Here is a 21,177-nt window from a genome sequence, read left to right on the forward strand (position 1 = left end):
ACACATGCTTGATATAAAAATTCCTTATCTGTGCATTTTAAGTAGAAAATAGATTAATAAATCCAAATGTATTATAGGATTTTTCAGTCTTATATGCTCTAATCAGGTACTCTCAGCACCTAAGATACAGGCTGCTAAAGTGCATTCATTTGTGCATTGAACACTTCATTTTAGAGGCTATCCCTCTAAAATCATATAAAGGAAGTTTCCAAAGACACTTGACTTTTTCTTTCTTTTTGGCCATGGTGCGCGGCATGCAGGATCTTAGTCCCCCTACCAGGGATCGAACCCACGTTCCCTGCAGTGGAAGCGTGGAGTCTTTATAACTGGACCACCAGGGAAGTCCAAGTTTTTTCTAGGAAAGTATATAAACCCTTGGAATCTGGCCAAGTATATTTAAAATTTTTTTTCAAAATTATATATTTACTTATATAAGTTGAAAATATTTATATATTGAAGGAAAAATGCATGGTAATTTTTTATTTTTATTTTTATTTTTTTTCTGCCGTACGCGGGCCTCTCACTGTTGTGGCCTCTCCCGTTGCGGAGCACAGGCTCCGGACGCACAGGCTCAGCGGCCATGGCTCATGGGCCCAGCCGCTCCACGGCATGTGGGATCTTCCCGGACTGGGGCACGAACCCATGTTCCCTGCATCGGCAAGCAGACTCTCAACCACTGCACCACCAGGGAAGCCCGCATAGTGATTATTAATGACCTTTTTATTTATTTTTTGGTGGCTTACACTATTTTATAAGAGGACCTTTATTTTTACTAAGAGGTTAAAAATAACCTGGAAAAGAGTGATTATTTTCTTTAAAATAGCTACCAGTAAGTACTGCGATGCAGTGAATATCATCGGTGTCCCCAAAGTATCAGACAAGTCCCCATTATCACTATCTTCCTGAACAGTGATTATTAAAGAAGGTTCCCCAGGAGTTCTGAGTTTACAGTTATTGAAACAGAAATAATGTCCGATCTTTTAGCTGTTGCAGCAGAAATGTACCTTCACATGTGTGTTTTCAGCACTGGTATTGAGAGACGTGTTGTTTTCAGTCTGTAACAGCCTTCATTTTGACACAGGAATGGCAAGTATAGAACTCAGGTCACTTGTTTTTTTAATATTTATTTATTTATTTGGCTGCACTGTATCTTAGTTGCAGCACACGGGATCTTTCGTTGCAGGGCGCGGGCTCTTTGTTGCAGCACAGGCGTATCTCTAGTCGCGGCGCTAGGGCTCTCTAGTTGTGGTGCATGCAGGCTTAGTAGTTGAGGCACAGGGGGCTTAGTTGCCCCGTGGCATGTGGGATCTTAGCTCCCCAACCAGGGATCAAACCCACGTCCCCTGCATTGGAAGGCAGATTCTTAACCACTGAACCACCAGGGAAGCCCCCACTTGTTTTTTTAAATCTTTTAACACTGAGATAAAGGAACTTAGCTTTTTCTGAATGGCCTTTTTAAAGCATAATTATCAAAGAACAGCTTCATCATTAAAACACAGCAGACTGTTAGTTGTTCCTGAAATGGGCACTTCTTAGCACAGGCAGTCCAGCTAAGACAGCATTCCCAGCTAGGCACAGCCATAAGAATAAGTTGGTTTCAGTGGAGTGTGAGTGGAAGTGATGTAACTTCCACCCTATTAGCTCCAAAGGAGTATGTTTGTCCAGGATTTCCCCTCTGAGTCCCTTTGCACTAGGTGGGATGCAGACTGCCAGCAACAGCTTCAGCTATTCAGATAAGGACAAGATGATGCAACAACAAGAAAGAAGGAACCTGGGGCCCCAAATAACCTCCAGGAGCTGAGCTGTTCCAACAGCTTGACCAGCTGTACTGTGACTTGAAAGAGAACTTCATTCTTTTTAAGCCACACACACACACACACACACACACACACACACACACATATAAACTTTTAATTCAAGTTTAGCCATCACAGAGCTTCATATGTCTTAAGTTTATAGCTGGCAGAATTTTCTTAAACTGAGCACACTCTAGTAACCTAGATGAAGGAGCATAATACATCCAGGAACGCAGATGGCCTCCCTCATACTCCCCTTCAGAACTATCTGCCAAGGTATTTATAACAGCATAAATTGGTTTTGTCTGCTTTTCTACTTTATATAAGTAGAATCATACTGTAGCAGATGGAAGATATGGCCACAAGCTTCTCCCATCCCTGTATGTGTGACCCTTTGCAAAGTAACTTCTCATCAATAGATGGGATCTATTTTCCCAGCCCTTGAATCTGTGTCGGCCTTTGACTTGGTTTGACCAATACAATGCAGAAGAACGAATGCTATGCAAGTCTGAGGCTCAGCCTTAGAGAGAGCTTGCCGCTTCACTTTCACCCTCTTGGAATGCTACTCCGAGGCTGCCACGTCAGGGAGTGACCTAGGCCCTGTGGAGAAGAACCCAGTCCCACCACACATGTGAACAAGGTCACCTTGGACCTTCCAGCCCTGCCAAACCTGCAGCTGAATGCAGCCATAGATGAAATCAGAAGAGAAACTGCGCAGCTAGCCCACAGAATCATGAAAAACAATAAATTGTTTTAAGACTAAGTTTTGGGACAGTTTGTTATCCAGCAGTAGAGTTAGGTGAAACAATATGTGCGCTTAATTTTTGTCAGGCTTCTTGGGCTCAACATGTTTGTGAGATAGATTGACATTGTTTGATAGTATTCTATTGTGTGACAATATTATAATTTATCCACTTAACTACTGATGGGCATATGGGTGTTTCTAGTTTGGGGCTCTTATAGTTAGTGTTGCTATGAACATTCCATTAGTATGTCATCTGGTGAAATATGCAGGTATCGTATTCACTGTATAACCAGGGGAGGCCATTCTGGGCCATAGGGTAGAGTGCATGATCAGCTTTAGTAGATACCACCTCTTTTCCAAAAGATTTGTCACAGTTCACATTCCTACCAGCTGTGGAGGACCTTCAGTAGAGTTTCCGTTGTTCCATACCCTTGCTAACACTCTGTGCCCTTAAACCCTGCAAGCCTCAGTTTTAAAGATGAGTGTGTAAATGTTGAAGACTGTACGAGGGAAGTGTCAGCTCCACGGGCCAACATTAGAAAGAAGCTGGACCAGCTGGTTTTGACTGTACCTTTCTTCCTGACACCTCCAGTTAAGAGGCCAGAATTTTAACAGTAAAACCTTATATGCACTATACAAACTACTTTCACGATCATAATTTCATCTGAGTCTTCCAATAAAATAACACTGGTGTCAACTAGCACTGCATGTCCAGGTGCTGAACTCGCAGTCCATCCAGAAATAGTCTTTTGGAAACCAGCCACCTTCACATGACTAATAACCTTGTACACATTTAAAATGGGGCTGCATAAAATGTTGTCCATGATTCACCCTAAGTGAAAAACACAGGTGACAAAACAGCCCCATACAGCCTCATCCCATTTTGGTAAAAATATATCTGCACATATGTCTATACATTCATAGATGAAGGTCTGGAAGAAACAGAGCAAAAATGTTAACAGTGTTATCTCTGGGTATTGAGTTTAAAGATGAATTTATCTTCTACTTTATGCCTTCTTTTTTGTAATGAGGGTGAATCAGTTTCATTTTAAAAACTTAATTATTTTTGAAATAGATAACTCATTCACATAGTCACAATCAAGAGTGCAAGAGTTTATGAAGTCTCCCTCTCATCCATGTCTGCCTTCCATCTGGCTCCCTCCAGAGGTAACCAGTGTTACCAGCATCTACTGTACTCTTTCAGAGACATTTCACGCATATACTACAAGCAAACACATACATTTGTTATTTCCTTTGCCACTTTTATGATCAAAAACAAGACTATTTTCATTTTGAAGAAAAGGTTGTAGAGGACTATTTTATGATGTGGAAAGATAAGCGGAAAGGCGACAAAACAGTACCTGGAGTATGTGACGTATTTTATAATAATGTATGAAAAAATTTTGCATTTAAAATACTTATAAAGAGACTGAAAGGCTATACACCGAAAGGCTATGATAAACATACCTTTGTCCAGAAAGAATTTTTCTTTGTTCCTAATTACCATCCGTAGAAAAGTTCTTATTGTGAAACCATAATTCAAGTTTCATACTAAAGATTCTATGACCCATTTGTTTGAACCATGTGATAATTAGAATACAATAATACAGTTACAAAAACCACTTTGAGTTGCCTCTCATCCAGAAGATGTTATTTTTACAGTCTTATTTATTGTGGAGAGGGCTTTATGTTAGACCCTTCACATTGTTGGGATCCTGCATGTAGGATTTTGGGTGAGTTTATTTCCTCCTTATAGGTGACAGCGTGGCCTGGTTTTAGGGCGTGGACTCCAGCACCACCATGCCTGGTTCAAATCCCAGTCTGCCGCTTCTTAGCCTCACGACCTTGGGCAAGAGACTTAATCTGTGTCTCAGTGCCGTCATCTGTGAAATGGAGATGTTATGATGGCAGCACCTACTCACAGAGTTGTCATCAGGGATGTCATACGATTCAGGTAGAGCCCCTCGAATAGTGCCTAGCATTGTTCCTAAGTGTCAGTGTTATATTCATCTGAGTTGCCTAATTTTTCCATATTGGGCATGTACTACAATAAAAGTTAAAGAATAAACTCCCATGAGAGAAGGGAAACTAGACAGATGTAGAGACGAGCACAAATGAGAAAGTGCAATAGAGAAGAGTGCAAACCACGAGGCCCCGGGAACCCAGCGAGGAGGGAGGGGCCCGGCTTCCTGATTTCGACTAAAAGCCCCGTGAAAGGATCCCTCTGTCGGTACTGCAAGCTGAGCATTCCAAGACCAGAGATGGACTTTGGTCCAGGAGCCTTCTCTCCGGGCATTTGGAGAAGGCCTTTGAGACATTCCTGGAAACTGCCCTGGCCCTTCCTTGTACAAACGGCCTCTTGCAACTTTTTGCCACTGTCTTTCTGGCAGGGGTCATGTGGAGAAAGGCTTCAGAGTTCAAGCGTCAGGACTTAACCTGGCTGTGCCTGGCCCAACTCACTCCAAGGACCTTCAGGGGGCAGTTACCGCCACCCTGATGTGGCGGCAAGTCTGGGGGACTGGAAGACAAGATGCTTCATTCACAGCCCAGCTGGAGGAAGAACCGTCCAATTGCAGTTCTGTGTTTCTAAACACACCAGGTGGTATGGGCAAGAGGCCTGCTGTCCTGTGTCCTCAGCTGGGAACCCTCTGCCTGGGGACAGAGAGGGGAGGGGAAGGCAGATGAAGGGAGAGGAGGAAAGCGCAGGGCTAGGAGCTGGAGGCCCTGCGGTCCAGCCTTAGCTCTGACGTTTTGCATTGATGTTAGCTGGGATAAATTCTTAATTTCATCAAAATCCAATCACTCCTCACAGAATCCCTTGAATTGATCTGGGAATAACAATGCCAGATGTGACCTGCTTGATAAAAGGAATTATGTGAACTACTTTATATTTGAAAGAATATCTAGATCCTGTAGTTCCTGCTAAGTCTGAGGTAAACGAGGGCTGGGAAATAGTGTTATTATCAGTGTTTCTAAATTTATTCAATTGACACATTTTTAAAATAAAATAAAATAATAAAACAGTTCATAAACCTTATCCACAATGCTTAAAATCCCCCATTCTGGAGACAAAGGTTGTTTTGTTTTGTTTTGTTTTTGCGGTACGCGGGCCTCTCACTGCTGTGGCCTCTCCCGCTGCGGAGCACAGGCTCCGGACGCGCAGGCTCAGCGGCCACAGCTCACGGGCCCAGCCGCTCCGCGGCATGTGGGATCCTCCCAGACCGGGGCACAAACCCGTGTCCCCTGCATCGGCAGGCGGACTCTCAACCACTGCGCCACCAGGGAAGCCCTGGAGACAAAGGTTTTTTTCATTAAATTTGGTGCCAAAATTGACCTGACGGTGCTTATTCTTTTGGGTATCAATCTTTATAATAAATTGCAGAATATTAATAAAATAAAATAAAAAATAAATTGCAGAATATTAATGCATTTGATTACCAGGTGCTGCCTTAGGTCTCACTAGTATATGGTAGATGCATCATATTATCTTCCTAAAATATGAAAAATTCTGAATTCTGAAACACATCTGGCCCCAAGGGTTTTGCATGAGGATTGTGACATGTAAAACAAACTCAGATGCTGCACACAGGAAATGGGGAGGGAGGGACGGTGTCCATTCCCAGGCTGAGATTCACCCAGCCCTGTCTGGGACATCTCCCTGGTGTCAGATCCTTGAGAAGTCTTTAAGAACCTGAAGACAAATGTACCTGGGATGAGTCAAGGAGCATATACTGGGGATATTTTTTCCTAAATTAGTCCTCATACTTCAGTGTGTCTCTGAATCCCCCTGGGGATCTAGTGAAAATGCAAATTCTGATTCAGTAGGCCTGGAATGGGCCTGAGCTTCTGCATTCCTATCAATCTCCAGGTGATGCCTCTGTTGCTGGGACTGTTCTGGCCTCCGGATAAGCCTAAGGCATGGCTCCAAGTGATAACAATGTGGTGCCCCACAGGGAGAGTTGCTCCCTGCCCTTGGAGGGGGTGGGAGCTCACTCAACACTGATCACCTGACCAAAACCTGCCGCGTCACCGCCTTTTCTCCATCCTCTGCTGCCCATTTACTGCCTTCTGCTGCCTCTTCCTCCCCGCATGGTTCATGCCACCCTCCGCCTCCATCCCCGACCTTGGCTGGGCCTCACCAAGTCTCATGATTCTTCACTCACCCGGTTCCAAGGTACTGCTTAGACGAGGTGCTTTTCCAGCTGACTGACCTCACCTCCGAAGCATGAACTAAATTAGTTCAACTCTCAAATTCCTGAGGTGGCTCACTATCTCTCCTGGGTATCTCCCTGGAAAAATTTCCACTGTTTGCAAAGTACTCCCTAGCCCTGACCACCCAGAGATATTAATGATAATGCATTTGCTCACTAGACAAGCAGTGACCCGGGAAAGGGCCATGGGTTATTTTATTTTTATGTCAATGCTTGCAATGCCCTGACTGATCTCTTACACACACTCCTTGCTTCTTTTTAAGTTCTGGATTCCCGGGTTGCAGAAAACTCAGACTTCCTTGTTTTCCAAGTGAATTTTCCTATTGCAAAAGTAATACATATTTATTAATAAAAGTTTAGAAAATATAGTTAAGAAGAAAATGGCAATACCAGTAAACTTAGCACGCAGAGATAACCATTGGCACATTTTGTCTCATGGCCTTTCAGGCTTTATATATAAATTTTTTTTTTATATATATAAATTTTGTTTTACAAAATCTGGATCATACATATAACATTTTGTAACTGCTTTGCCCCCCTCCATTTATAGTATATTGTGACCATTTTCACAGATCAATAAAAATTCTTCTGCAATAGCATTTTAAATAAGGGACTTCCCTAGCGGTCCAGTGGTTAAGACTTCACGCTTCCACCACAGGGAGCGTGTGTTCAATCCCAGGCCAGGAATAGAATGAAGGCCAAATATACATATATTTCTTATTATAAATCACAATATCACACATACCTTTTGGATACTTACAGGGAATTATATTATTATGTAAAAGTGTATAAACTTCTCATGGTTCGCATGAGTTGCCAAACCAGAAAGCATGGCTTCCAAACTCTCAAATACGAACCAGGTCCTTTGCGCTGAATCAGTGCCTTGAATTCTCACTAACCTTAGTTAACCAGAAGTGATACTGGAAAGCAGGGCGTTCTAGGGCTGAGAGGGAATTCCAGGCCACCAGGTCATGCCTTGAGGCATCCCTCTGTCTCCTGCTCAGAAAGAGGAAAAATGCTTAGAGGTCTTTGTTAGGGATTTACAACTTCCCAAAGAACACAGCTATTTTTCAGACAATTCAAGGCTAATCTAAATCCTGCAATCATTTTGGCATTTATTTTTCCAGCCAATATTTATATATTTAAAATGAAGGGATTAGGGGAACTTCCTGGCTGTCCACTGGTTAGGACTCAGCGCTTCCACTGCAGGGGGCCTGGGTTCAATTCCAGTTCAGGGAACTAAGATCCCGCATGCCTTGAGGTGCGGCCAAAAAAAAACCAAACAAACAACAACAAATGAAGGGATTAGATCAATAAGGGAATGGTTAAGTAATTTGTGGTACAGCCATTCAATGAAATATGATACAACCATTAAAAAACTGAAAAAGCTCTTTATGCACTAATACAGAATGATATCTCAGATACATCGTTAAGTGAAAAAAGCAAGGTGTAGAACCATGTATACCAAATGCACATTTGTGTAAAAAGGAGGAATAGGAATACGTAGACATTTTGACATAGGAGCTTTGCTTGTGTATTCATAAAGCATCTTTGGAAAGATACACAAGAAACTGATAGTATAATTCCTTAATTTTTAGGGAAATTAGGTAGCTGGGAGAACAACATTTTCATTGCAAAATGAAACCTCTTGTGCTGAACATGCACATGTATTATCTCTTCTAAAATAAAAATTTTAAAACACAAAATAAGGGGACTAGGGCATTTGATTACACCCTAAAATACATTTATTTCTGTTTATTCTCCAAACCCCAATTTAAATGGTCAGTAAAGGAATAAAAGAAGAGGACCGTATGTACAGAGAATAGGAGAGGGAACAAAAGATGGGTCATATGAACACACTTTTGGGAGACAGTGAGGCAACGGCACAGATTTCAGAGTCATACCTGCAGTCCCAGCTCTTTAACTTGCTTCTCATGAGCTCTTGGGTAAACCCCTTACTTGCTTTAAGCTTCTGATACCTTATCTGTGGAAGAGTAAGGACAAGTCATTTATTTTATGTGATCCATATTGTGCCTTGTGGGAGTGTTGGGAGGACTCATTGTCCCAGATCAGAAGCATTTAAAAAGCATATAAACTGCTATTATTACTTTTAATAATAGTAGCGGGTTTTAGCTAATATTATGTTAATGTTTGTCAGTCTGATAGGAAAAATAGCAGTATCTTATTTAAAATCTGAATTTCTCTAATTATAAATGAGGTTGAACAAGTACATATATATTCCACTTGTATTTCTTTTTCTGTGATCTGCCTGATCATCTCTTAAAAATAGTTAACATTTACTGCATGATACTGTGTACCAAGCACTGTGTTATGATCTCTGCATGCATTATCTCATTTAACCTGTGGATCAAATAGGTAAAATTATTATGCCCATTTTCAGCTGAGAAAAACAATATTTAGAGAAATTAATTTGCTCAAGTCTCCATCACTAGTAAGTAGAGTCTAGATTCTGAGCGAGGACTTGACTGTGACCCAGAAATCTGACTTGATTGAAAACCCAGGCTCTTCAGGCTTATGCTTCAGGCTTATGCTCCCCTAATTGTTTTCCTTTTGGATTAAATAATTTTCTCAATATTTTGCAAGTGCCCTTTGTATTTTAGTTGCAGGGCACAGAGTAGGAAAGGATCGATCTACGCCGAGGGGCAGAAGTGGCATCAGATACAACCTGCCTGCCTGTCAACTGCCCATGAGGCTGTGTGTGAGCCAAGGCAGTGCAGTCAGAGGTGATGCAGGAGACCAACCGGGTGCAGAACAGAGCCCTGCAAAGATGAGTGGACTTCGACCCCCTTAGAGAGAAAGCAAGAGTGACTCACAGGAGGAAGATGAAACCAAAGCTTCCAGGCTGTTCCTGGTAGGCTCAGACAGTCCAAAGGCAGCAGAGCGAAGGAGAGAAAATCCTGAGATGGAGAGCTGGCCGAGAGCTTCCTGAAGACCATGCAAATGAGGCACGCCCACAGCTGCCTGGAAACCAGGCCCAGAGAAGTCAGAGCCCAGAGCAGGGCCGTGCTAGGCAAAGGAGCTGGAGGAGGTGGAGGAGGCGCTGAGGGAGCAGGTAAGGAACCAGGGAGGGTCGTGGAGGGACGGCTCACAGGGCCCTGCATCCTTAGAGGCAGCATCGTCCACCGACCGGGTGAATGCTGTCCTGGGAGGCAGGGCTCCTGGGATCATCTTTCAAGCTCAGCCATTCTTTAGCTGTGAAGCTTTGGGCAAGTGACTTCACCATTCTGAGCCTTGATGTTCCCATCTATAAAATGAGTGTAAAAATAGCATGCTACCTATGTATTGAGCATCTGCTTTGCTGGGCACATAGCAGTCATTATCCCCTCCTCACAGCAAGCTCATAGGTGAGATCATTAGCCTATATTACAGAGGGAAACAAAGCTCAGAGAGGTTAAGCCATTTGTCTAAGACCTCACAGCAAAGAAGTCTGGTTCCATAGCTGCACACTGTCGACTCCTGATCCTGCTTCCTTCAGAGGGTGGTTTTACAGAATCAAATGGTCTATGCAAATGGAAAAAAAAAATTGCAAAAGGCAAATTATACCATCAAGATGTGAGTTACCACACTTAGACCCCAGCCAGGACTGAGGCCCTTTGTAAACTGGCAAGTCCTATAAAAATGCTAGTCCTTCACCTCTCTCCTCTGGAGGTTGAAAGTATTGGGGTGATGCTACAGACAATGGATATTTGGCTGACTGTCCTGGTCACAGACTGAGGCGATGTCTTTGGGGTGGTATTGGGATTTCCTGGCTTGAGAGTGAGTTGTTGGTGGTTAAGTGGCCAGAGTCCCTCCTGGAGACAGACTCTGAAACCACAGACAAGGCCTGAGGTGACCATGGCAGATAAGGGCCCAGGTGCTGATTCAACAGTGATCATCCCTCCTCTTGAGCATCCCTTTACAGCTTTGGCCATGGAACTTCAGAAAATGGAAGCCTGCTTTGTGGGGAGGGAAAGATCTTTAAGGATAGTAAGCTTAGTGCAATAAAGTTAGAATAAAGTTAGAATTTTCAGGCAAGAGAATGAAAAACAAACAAACTAACAAACCTATAATCTTACCCCCAGAGATAACCACTGTTGACATTTCAGTGTTTGTTTTTCCACACATTTTTTCCCATTGCACATATATATTGAAAAATTAGATCATACTGTAATATGTTTTTTATTGTTTGTTTGTTTTTTTGCGGTACACGGGCCTCTCACTGCTGTGGCCTCTCCCGTTGCAGAGCACAGGCTCCGGACGCACAGGCTCAGCGGCCACGGCTCATGGGCCCAGCCGTTCCGCGGCATGTGGGACACGAACCCGTGTCCCCTGCATCGGCAGGCGGACTCTCAACCACTGCGCCACCAGGGAAGCCCTGTAATATGGTTTTATTACTGGTTCTTTTCACTTAATGACATGTCATGAATGTATTTCCATATCAACAGATGTTTTATCACATCATTTAAAGGCTGCAGAATGTCTCTTTGTATGGATGGAGCAGAATTTATTTAATAAGTGTCCTACTATTGGATAATTAGGCAGTTTTCAATTTTTAACCATTAGAGCCGTGCTTTCTACCCAAATCTTGGCACAGGTCCTGGATTATTTCCACAGGATAAATTACCAGTGGGGGAACTGCTGAATCAAGGTTATGTATATTTTAAGGCCTTTGATAAACACTAAAGGTCTGCTTCTGACACACTCTGGAATTCAGGGGCTCCTCAAAGCTCAACGCAGAAAATTTCATGGCCTCAAAGTCAGCCTTGAGCCTTCCTCTCTCTCAAATCCATTTGCAGGGATAATGCAACCACCTCATATATAGTCTTTACTGGGTGCCAGGCTCTGTCTAAGAGCTTTACCCTCTGAGGCACCACTTTTACCTTCCTCTTCAGAAGAAAGTGAAGAACAGAGAGGTTAAACAGTTCACTTGGAATCACAGCCCTAACAAGCAGTGTGTTGGGGGTCAGTAGCCTTGACAACCTGGTTCTAGAATCTGTGCTGTCCACTGCTTCTTGGAAAGTATATTTGATTTGCATCTGCAAAGATATCTTTCACACATCCCTTTGATCTTCTACACCAACGCCTCACATGCATCAAGCTCCACCATCCCAACCTGGACCACGGCTAGAGCCCCTAACTGGTCTTCCATTTCCACTCATCCCTTTCACTCTGTCTTCTGCTCTGCAGCTGGAATGTTGCTTTAAAAATGGAAATAGGGGCTTCCCTGGTGGCGCAGTGGTTGAGAGTCCGCCTGCCGATGCAGGGGACACGGGTTCGTGCCCCGGTCTGGGAGGATCCCACACGCCGCGGAGCGGCTGGGCCCGTGAGCCGTGGCCGCTGAGCCTGCGCGTCCGGAGCCTGTGCTCCGCAACGGGAGAGGCCGCAACAGTGAGAGGCCCGTGTGCCGCAAAAAAAAAATGGAAATAGGATCGGGTCACCCCCCCACCCCCCAACCCTGCCGGCCAGCACATACATACACACACGCTCAGCCCTAGAATAAAACCCAGATGCATTCCCCAGCCTCCAGGGCAGCCTCTCTGGCTTCTTCCTAAAAGCCACTTCCCCATCCATACCCACCCACTACACCCCAGTCACCCGGCCTCCTTTCACTTCCTCAACGACAGAGCTTTTTCTCACCTTAAGGCTTTGGCACATGCTGGTCCCTTGAGCTCGAATGCTTTTCTTCCATCCTGCAGGGCTGGATTCTTCTCATCCTCTGGTCTTGGCTTTCCTATCACCTCTCTGGAGAAAGCTTCCCTGGTGATCTCACCTGAAGCAACAAGTCCCCTAAGCCCATTTTCCTTTTTGTCCTTTATAGTATTAATTAAAATTGTGTATTTATTGCCCATCACTCATTAAATGTCTCTTTTCCCTCACTAGACTCTAAATGTCATGAGGTCAAAGACCATGTCTATTTTGTTCCCCATTATTTACCCAGTGCGCAGCACAGCACCTGGCATGTGGCGAGCTCTCATTAACTCAATGACTGCTCGTAGAAAGGACGAATTGTCCACAGAAGGAGGCATTCATTGGCGAGGATCTTTGGCAAAACTATCCGAGCTTCAGCCAGAGCTGTTCCATCCTCCTCCTGCATGTCTTCACTTCCTCTTCCCTGTCCCGAGGCAGTGACAGAGGTCTAGGGTCTAGAAGGAAACCAGGAAGCCATGGGTGAGAATGTAAGCAAGTTTTGCTTCAGGCGCCAACTCAGTCAGGGTAGATGATGTCATATCGGGTGCACAAGGGAGACTCATTACCCCCAAGTCCCCCCTGCACGGTTCCTGGATTCCTACCATGACAGACTTCTGGCCACGAGGAATCTCCTAGTGAGAGGCAAACACTCACTATCCAGTTAATAACACACATCCAGCAGGTGGACTGAATGGCTGAGGGCTCTACCTTTCTGACAGCAGCATGGTGGTGGCCTGGAAGTCCAGGTGTCACCACTAACTAGTGGGTGACCTTGGGTGAGAGTCACTTCTTGCCTCCCATCTGCAAAGTGAGTGGTTAGGATGAAGAGGTTTTTAAACTTCTTTTTCCTCAGAAGCTCAAGCCTTCCACTTGTTCAGATGACCAATACAAGTCAAGTGTTTCTGGTTGAAACAGGGATGCGGGGCTGGAGCGGTCCTTCTCCCTGACTCCCGCTTTTAAGCCCCAAGGGTGGTGCGAGGGCTGAGTCTTGGACTCCAAGATGTCAGCGGTCAGTGCCTGCCAGGCTGACCATCTGTGTCATCTAAGGACAAAGAAGGCAGCCGGGCTCGCATGTTCTGGGTGTAGCTCCTTGGGCACATTAAGTGATTGGAAGGGGATGGGAGAGGACTTGTGGAATCTGATATTCAGAGAGTATTCAGGGACTTTAGGCTGTGCCGCAGGTGAATTTCATAGCAATTGAAGGGCAGGGCAGGCAGCCCCTTTGTTTGAGAAGGTTTCAGCCATTTTAGAAAAGAAATGAGGGCCCAGGAGAGAGGAAGCCCAGAAGGCTCACTTACCCTCTCCACAATCTAGAAGGAAATTGCCACCCCTGCCCTTCCAGGCCAGGGATCCCAGGTCTTGAAGAGACCGCCCACAGTCTCACAGATAACTTGGCTTCCAGGGTTGGTTGTTTGCCACACCCCAGGGGAACACGGGTCCCTCACCTCACTACCCACCAACTGGGTAGCTCTCTGGCCTTCGCTGCAGGCAGGTGCACTCAGGAGACTGCCGCCTGGGCTACCTGGCAGCTTCAGGTGCTATGTGTATGCTGCTATGGAGACGGGCCCCGGGGTTGGTGGTGAGAAGGCAGTCTCCCAAAGCTTTGCAGATTCTGGAGGGGAAGAGGCTGGAGCCTCAGGCCCTTCAGGGTAGTCTGCCTGACAGCCGTAGTGCCAAGGAAGGCCAGGTGGGTGCTCTGGGAGTTTCTAGGACAAAGTGAGGGTGGGGAGGTGCCAGGGGAGGCCAAATCTTGGGAGGAGGCTCTGGAAGGGCTGATCTGGGCAGGGGAGCCTCTCCATGTTTCCAGGTCAAGGGGAAAAGCCTTCCCAGAGGGCCCCTTGCCAGGCCAGTGCAGTGCCCTGCACAAAGACTGGGCCAGTGGCACTGAGAATTGGCCCTGCAGCCCAAGGGCAGGAGGGAGAGAGGGCCTGGCATTTGCCCCCAGAGGAGGGAGAGACCAGGGAATTCACAAAGCCCATCTCTGGGCTAGTCAGGATCCGAGGCAGCAGGGAAGGAAATATTTGCCCTGTAGCAGGAAGCACTGACTGTGGCTCCTCTCCCTCTCCCTGGAGCCCAAGAGGCCAAGGGCGATCACGTGCAGCACAAGGAGCATTTTTATCCATTTCCAAAGCCAGGGTGCCGTCTCCTCGAGGGAGCTCGATGATCGTGGGGTGCCTGAGGCCTGGGCCCGGTAGAGGGGTTGCTGCAGGAGCACCTCACCTAATTCTACGGCTTAGGGACTGGGTGATCTGAAACAATCGCTTCATTTTTTTTTTTAATTTTTATTGGGGTATAGTTGATTTACACCTGTTAGTTTCAGGTGTACAGCAAAGTGAATCAGTTATACATATACATATATCCATCCTTTTTTTAGATTCTTTTCCCATATAGGCCATTACAGAGTATTGAGTTTCCTGTGCTATATAGTAGGTCCTTATTAATTATCTATTTTATATATAGTAGTGTGTATATGTCAATCTCAATCTCTCAATTTATCCATCCCCACCTTACCCCCTGGTAACCATAAGTTTGTTTTCTACATTTGTAACTCTATTTCGGTTTTGTAGATAAGTTCATTTCACTTCACCTTTTGAACCTAAGTTTCTTCATCTGTGAAATGTGGGCGATAATACCTTTTAACAACCCACAGGACACAGCCTAGGGCCAATACAGGCACGGAGCTTAATGGGTGTTCCTTTGCTCCTTTTCCCTTTCTGCTAGGACGTCTCCTGCCAGACCTCCCAGTGTCTGGTCTGAGGATGGCGGAGAAGCAGGGCCGGGAGCCGGAGTGCCCTGTGTGCTGGAACCCCTTCAACAACACGTTCCACACCCCCAAAGTGCTGGACTGCTGCCACTCCTTCTGCCTGGAATGCCTGGCCCACCTCAGCCTGGTGACTCCGGCCCGGCGCCGGCTGCTGTGTCCGCTCTGTCGCCAGCCCACTGTGCTGGCCTCTGGACAGCCTGTCACTGACTTGCCCACAGACACTGCCGTGCTCACCCTGCTCCACCTGGAGCCCCACCACATCATCTTGGAAGGCCGCCAGCTCTGTCTCAAAGATGAGCCCAAGAGCCGCTGCTTCCTGCGCCAGCCCTGGGCCTACACGCTGGAACTCGGCCCCGGGCCTGGGAGCCAGACTGGGCCCCCCCGGGACGTGGCCCCTACCACCAGCCCCAGCCCCATCCCCAGCCCCAACCACGACTCTCTGAGGGGGTGTTTCCGCAACCCGCAGTTCCGGATCTTTGCCTACCTGCTGGCTGTCATCCTCAGCATCACTCTGTTGCTCATCTTCTCCATCTTCTGGACCAAGCAGTTTTTTGGGGGTGTGGGGTGAGCATCTGTTCCAGACAAAGAACCAAGCCTTTCTTGGTTGCTGCTGGGTGTGAGGACTGCAGAGCCTCATTTGGGGTCGTCTTCCTTTGTAGTATTGTTCTTTTTTACAATCCAGGGATCGGCTAGGCTGTGCGTCTGCTTCTGGGAACGGAGACAGTCCTGCTATAATGAGAACCTCTGAAAGCTAATGGGAAAAGATATGAAGAGAGCGCTGGGTGTGAACCACAGGTCATGGAAGGGCCAAGAAGCAGATCTGTGATGCCAGGGCTACGTAGCATGTTGTACCAAAGGGCTGGGCGATGGCATCCAGGAACCTGACCCACTCAGACAGCAAGCTGCAATTCTTACTGGAGCTGCTTTGAACTCAGTTCACATTTTTTGGAGTTGCTCACTCTATTATTTCTTGCTAAAAAATTTGGAAAGTGAACTTCAATTGTGAGCAAATGTGTCTGTCTTCCCCTTTCAGTTTTCTCTTTGGATGTTTTGCCACCAGTCCCAGTAAGAATGGCCTGCATTCATTAATTCATTCACTCACTCATTCAACAACCAGTTGGCTGGTCCTCTGTCAGAACTAGGGGGAGAGAAGGGTAGGATGAGCCAGGGGTGGCAGAGTCCTTACCAGCAAGGAGGGCACATCCACTCAGCTGCTTCTTGTACAAGACGACCTCTTGTCAGTGCGTGGTTTATGGAGTGTTAAGAGCAGAAAAGTTTAAAGGTGAAAGAAACCAGAGTCAGTGATCAAAAGAAATCTGGGATTTGGAGGAAAAGATTTTTATTCCTCCTGGTAGGTGAGGGGTGGAGCTCTGATTCCCCTTCTCCAACCATTGTAATTCTGGCCTTGAGAGGTAAGGCAGGGAATTTCCTGGTGGCCCAGTGGTTAGGACTCTGTGCTTCCACTGCAGGGGGCACGGGTTTGATCTCTGGTCGGAGAACTAAGATCCCACGTGCTGTGTCGCATGGCCAAAAAAGAAAAAAAAAAGACATAAGGCAGAAACCCCGGATAGAGTAAGAGCCTTCGTTCCCATCCGAGGCCATGCAGGCAGGGGATTCCGGTTTTCATTTTACATGACGGAATCTAGGAACCAAGGAAAACTAGATAGAATTTGGATGCTGCTTGACTACAGGTTGCCACCTCTGCAGTATCTAAAACCCTGATTTCCTCACTTTTAATACTGCCTGGTGGCTCAGGGCTCTGAAACAATCTCAAAGCGGTTAAAACACCATCACAGAAAGATAACATTTTGTTTTGGGGGATTTGTAGAATAAGCTTTCAGAGGCCAGACACTGGTTTTATTTGCTCTAAATAGCATTTTGTAAGTTTAATGAAACCAGCTTCTATAAACTCTTAGGGGTCTTAATGTACAAGATATTCCAAAATAGTCAAGACGTGCATACTTCCTGTTTAGTAAAACCAAACAGTCTTAAGCTCCCCTGTGAAGAAAAACTTCTCCATTATGAAATTGGAAAGCCGCCTACCTATCCTGCCAGGGGACTAGCATCTACCGCTCCATTTGCACCACTGAAGATAATTATACTAAGGCTGGGACTGGATGTCTCCTCACTGACTTCATTTCTTTACACATCCTTGCTCCTTAACTCTTGTGCTGGGTAAATTAGGCAATGATTTCACCATGCTCTCAGAGCCAGTGAGGAACAGAGAGGAGCCGGGGGAAGTTCAGGGAAGAACACTTGCCTCTGTACTTGGGACCACTGCTCCCGAGTTAAGCAGGCTTCGTCACAGACGAAATTGATGCTCCCCAAGTTTAGTTACCTTGTTCAAGGTCACCCAGCTAGCATGTGGTGGAGGCCTTTCAGTCAAAATAGAACACTCTTGGAGTGGCTGATTCACCAAACAAGACACAGCTTTGAGTCTTCTGGGATAGGGAAGGATACAGTTAACATTGTGGCATCTTCTGTCTTCACATTCAATAGTTCTAACTTTGGGCAGTGCCATCCTTCTAGAGAGCATTTAGGAATCTTTGGTACCCCAATGCAGGGGTGGGTTGTGCTTCTGGCTGTTAGTACCTCAGAGATCAGAGATGCTAAGACATGCTGCAATGCTGAAGACATTTCTACACAACAAAGTATCATCTGTCCCAAGATGCAAATAGTTTCCTGTTGAATAACACTATAGGCTCCTTGCAAGTTCACAAGGCAGAAGTGGTAAAATTAACTCCCTTTGGCATGAAGTCAGAGTAAGAGATGCAGTGACTCCTCAAAAGGGCAGTATAAATGGTAGAGTGGGCTTTCCCGGTAAGTGGTCTGAGGTGACCAAGAGGTTCAAATCTTCACGTTCACTTTAAGAACACTGGTGAAACCGTCCAGGCCATTAAGGGTATGCACATCCGAAAAGCCAACAAGTATCTGAAGGATGTCACTTTACAGAAGCAATGTGTGCCATTCCATCATTACAATGGTGGAGTTGGTTAGGTGTGCCCAGGCCAAACAGTGGGGATGGATGCAGGGTCAGTGGCCCAAAGAGTGCTGAACTTTTACTGCACATGCTCAAAAATGCAGAGAGTAATGCTGAATTTAGATGCAGATTCTCTGGTCATTGAGCACATTCAGGTGAACAAAGCCCCCAAGGTACAGTGCAGGATTTACAGAGCTCATGGTCGGTTCAACACATATATGAGCTCTCCCTGCCACACTGAGATGATCCTTACTGAAAAGGAACAGATTGTTCCTAAACCAGAAGAGGAGGTTGCACAGAAGAAAAAGATATCCCAGAAGAAACAAAAATTTACGGTCTGGGAATAAATGCTGCAAAAAATAAATGCAAAGTTTAAAAAAAAAAGGTGGAGCACTTAAAAATTTCAGACTTTGTACAGGGAACAGGCCATGCTGGCTGGACTTTTTTTTTTTGGTCTGGCCCATGTTGCCAACATACTCAGTAAAGTCCTATGAAATCTCTTATAAGGTCACAGACGGACCAGACTCTACCATTTACTAACTAGGTAACCTGGAACAAGTTACTTAACTTCTTTGAACTTCAGTTTTGTTTTAAAAGAGGGAATAATAATTAACTTGTAAGACTGTGAGGATTAAACAAGATGTCTGAATGTGCCTGGTGGTGTCTAGACAGCAGTAAGCGTCCTGTTAAGTGATGACGATGACGTTTGTCTCACCGTTAGCATGAAATGACACACTTGGGATATGCTCCTCAGCTAACAGCTTTTGGACAATGATACTCCCAGTAAGGAAGTGTATATCCTGCCAAGACATTCGTCTGGCCAAAGGCTTAGATGAAATCTTTTCACCCAGTTGCTACCCCTCTAGATCTCTTGGAACCACCCACTCCCCCGCAAAACAAAAGACAAGTTTAATGGAACAAGTGGTTAAATTTCAACTTGAAAAACCGAAAACCTTTAACACACTATATTTGAAAAGTGCACGCTAATACACTAACATTCAGTATTAGTTTAAACACACTACAAAGGTAGTAATGAAAAATAATTTCTTTTCATGGCTAACTATGGAGGAAATAGAGCCCATTAATACTTAAACAACAGTGAAGTGCCCAACACAGTAGAGCTGATAATCCAGAAGCTTAACAGGTACACAGGATATGCAACTACTTGGTTATAATTGAAATCAGATTAAACAGACTATTTAGCTACATATCACACATTCCTAGTTATGCACGATAGAGACAGACAAAGTCACTCTCATCCTCCCTGGAACAGCAAAGGAAAAGTGTTTTGAACATTCAAGGAGAAGCCATCATATAAGCCCTTCTTGAATTCTCTATACACAATCCTTTCTTCTTGCCAATTCCTCTATTTTTTGTGTGAATTTATTGTGTATTTCCAGAGTTCAGTGGTTGTATACCTGGGGTGGAAAGAGCTGAAAGTAACTGCTGCTTGGCCAATGAATAAGAATTAGAGAGTCCAGATACAGTTCACTGGTAGTCTCGCCCACAATGCAACAGCCCTCCATTTTTTAAAAAAATTACTAACAGAATGCTTACTAAGGAGACAGAATTGGAGTACGCCATACTTGAGATCATTTGCTATATCTCAAACTAAAAAAAAAGGGACCTCTGTGGACCAATGCCTAGGATTCAGAAAATGCTTAACTATATATACAAGATAATTCTTTAAAGGGCAGTTTTTTAAATAGGATTTTACTCTTTAGCAAGTGTATAAGAAAGAAAAAGTTTATGTTTAGGAATACCCATTAGGGATTTTTTTCCAGAGTTACCTCGACATGAAGGGTACATCCTTTAAATAACCAATAGAAAAGAACTTGCACAATAGAGACATCATGTTTGCTTTCTAAAAATTTCATTGAATCTTGACACAATGGCCTAGCTTTTGGGTAACACAAAGGATGCCAAACTTGAAAGCAAAATGGAAGACATCTTCTGACGAGGAAAATGTTCAGTTCTGAGCTTCCCAATGCAGTTAGCATTCCAAGTGAACTCAAGAGGAAGAGGTAAAATATTCTCTACTGCAGAACCCTGAGCATAGCTGTGGTCTACCTCTTCACCTTCTGTTCTCAGGGTTCTTTGCTCTGTCAGGCAAGTTTAGCCAGTGCATGGTGAGGTGTGTCTCTCTACTCAAGGGCTTCCAGAGTATAGTCCAGCCACCTTGCTCTCTGAGTCACATGTAGTCCTGAAGCATGTACCATGTAATGGAAAGCCAAGTTTCAAGAATTAAAAATAGAGTCAGTCACAATCCGGAGTGCTGTGAGGGAAGCAATAGGGCATTCAAACAAAAGATTAATAAAAACAATGTCTACAAAGTTCATGGCAGGGCCTGAAGATGAAAATTAAAATTTCAACCATGAAAGGGGTTCACCAACACCCAGGGACTGGGCTGCCTGCTTGAAGTGGGAACTGACATGGAAATCCAATTCTTTTGAGGATCTATATACATGGTAATTAGCAAAATACATGATAGAACAAAACACATCAATTCCTTTCCTTTGAAAATGGCTCTAAAGAGAGAGTGAGGCTAGAATCCATCTTCCATGGTCCTGCCTATTCAGCCATCCAGAGCTTGAAGGTCCTGTCATATGAGCAAGTGGCTATGAGCTGCCCATTGGAAGAAATGTCTAGGCCCATCACTTTGCCTTCGTGGCCGGCCAGAGTCTTCAGTGGCGACCAGCCTGGGTGGGTCCAGATCTTGGCTGTGTTATCATAGGCACCAGTAAGCAAGAAATTCCCATGGATAGCTACAAAAGAAAAGGGGAGTTGCTTCAGGAATTCAAGTACTCAAAAGAGCATAAGAAAATAAAAGACCCCAAATCTGCTAGAACATACTATTTTGAAAAAGAAGCTATCTACATTCAGAAAAACTCAACACTCTGATCTGTATTCCTACTAGACCTCTACGAAAAAGAAGACAACTACAGGCAGACTTAGGGAAACAAATAACATTATTAAGGTCTTCTGGCTCTTTC

General features: G+C 45.0%; 2 protein-coding genes and 1 pseudogene across 3 annotated transcripts in view; 2 read left to right on the forward strand and 1 right to left on the reverse strand.

Moving 5' to 3' along the window:
- Positions 1-15,199: 15,199 nt before the first annotated feature.
- On the forward strand, positions 15,200-15,772 carry RNF183 (ring finger protein 183). The gene has a single exon (XM_007449751.1). It carries the CDS (start codon positions 15,200-15,202, stop codon positions 15,770-15,772), a length of 573 nt encoding a protein of 190 aa, XP_007449813.1.
- A 2,279-nt stretch (positions 15,773-18,051) lies between these two features.
- On the forward strand, positions 18,052-18,531 carry LOC103076517 (60S ribosomal protein L17 pseudogene; annotated as a pseudogene).
- Positions 18,532-20,040: 1,509 nt separating this feature from the next.
- Positions 20,041-21,177, reverse strand: part of PRPF4 (pre-mRNA splicing tri-snRNP complex factor PRPF4) — a 16,589-nt gene continuing 15,452 nt past the window's right edge. Inside the window, exon 14 of one of the 2 annotated variants that reach the window (XM_007449753.1) lies at positions 20,041-20,949. In XM_007449753.1, coding sequence (XP_007449815.1) covers positions 20,756-20,949 — 194 coding nt within the window. In that variant the 3' untranslated portion in view covers positions 20,041-20,755. The remainder of the gene's footprint in view (positions 20,950-21,177) is intronic. The other variant, XM_007449752.1, reaches the window with a different exon arrangement.

This window comes from Lipotes vexillifer, unplaced genomic scaffold, assembly GCF_000442215.2.
Source record: "Lipotes vexillifer unplaced genomic scaffold, Lipotes_vexillifer_v1.1 scaffold230, whole genome shotgun sequence".
In the NCBI taxonomy this organism is placed as follows: Eukaryota; Metazoa; Chordata; class Mammalia; order Artiodactyla; family Lipotidae; genus Lipotes; species Lipotes vexillifer.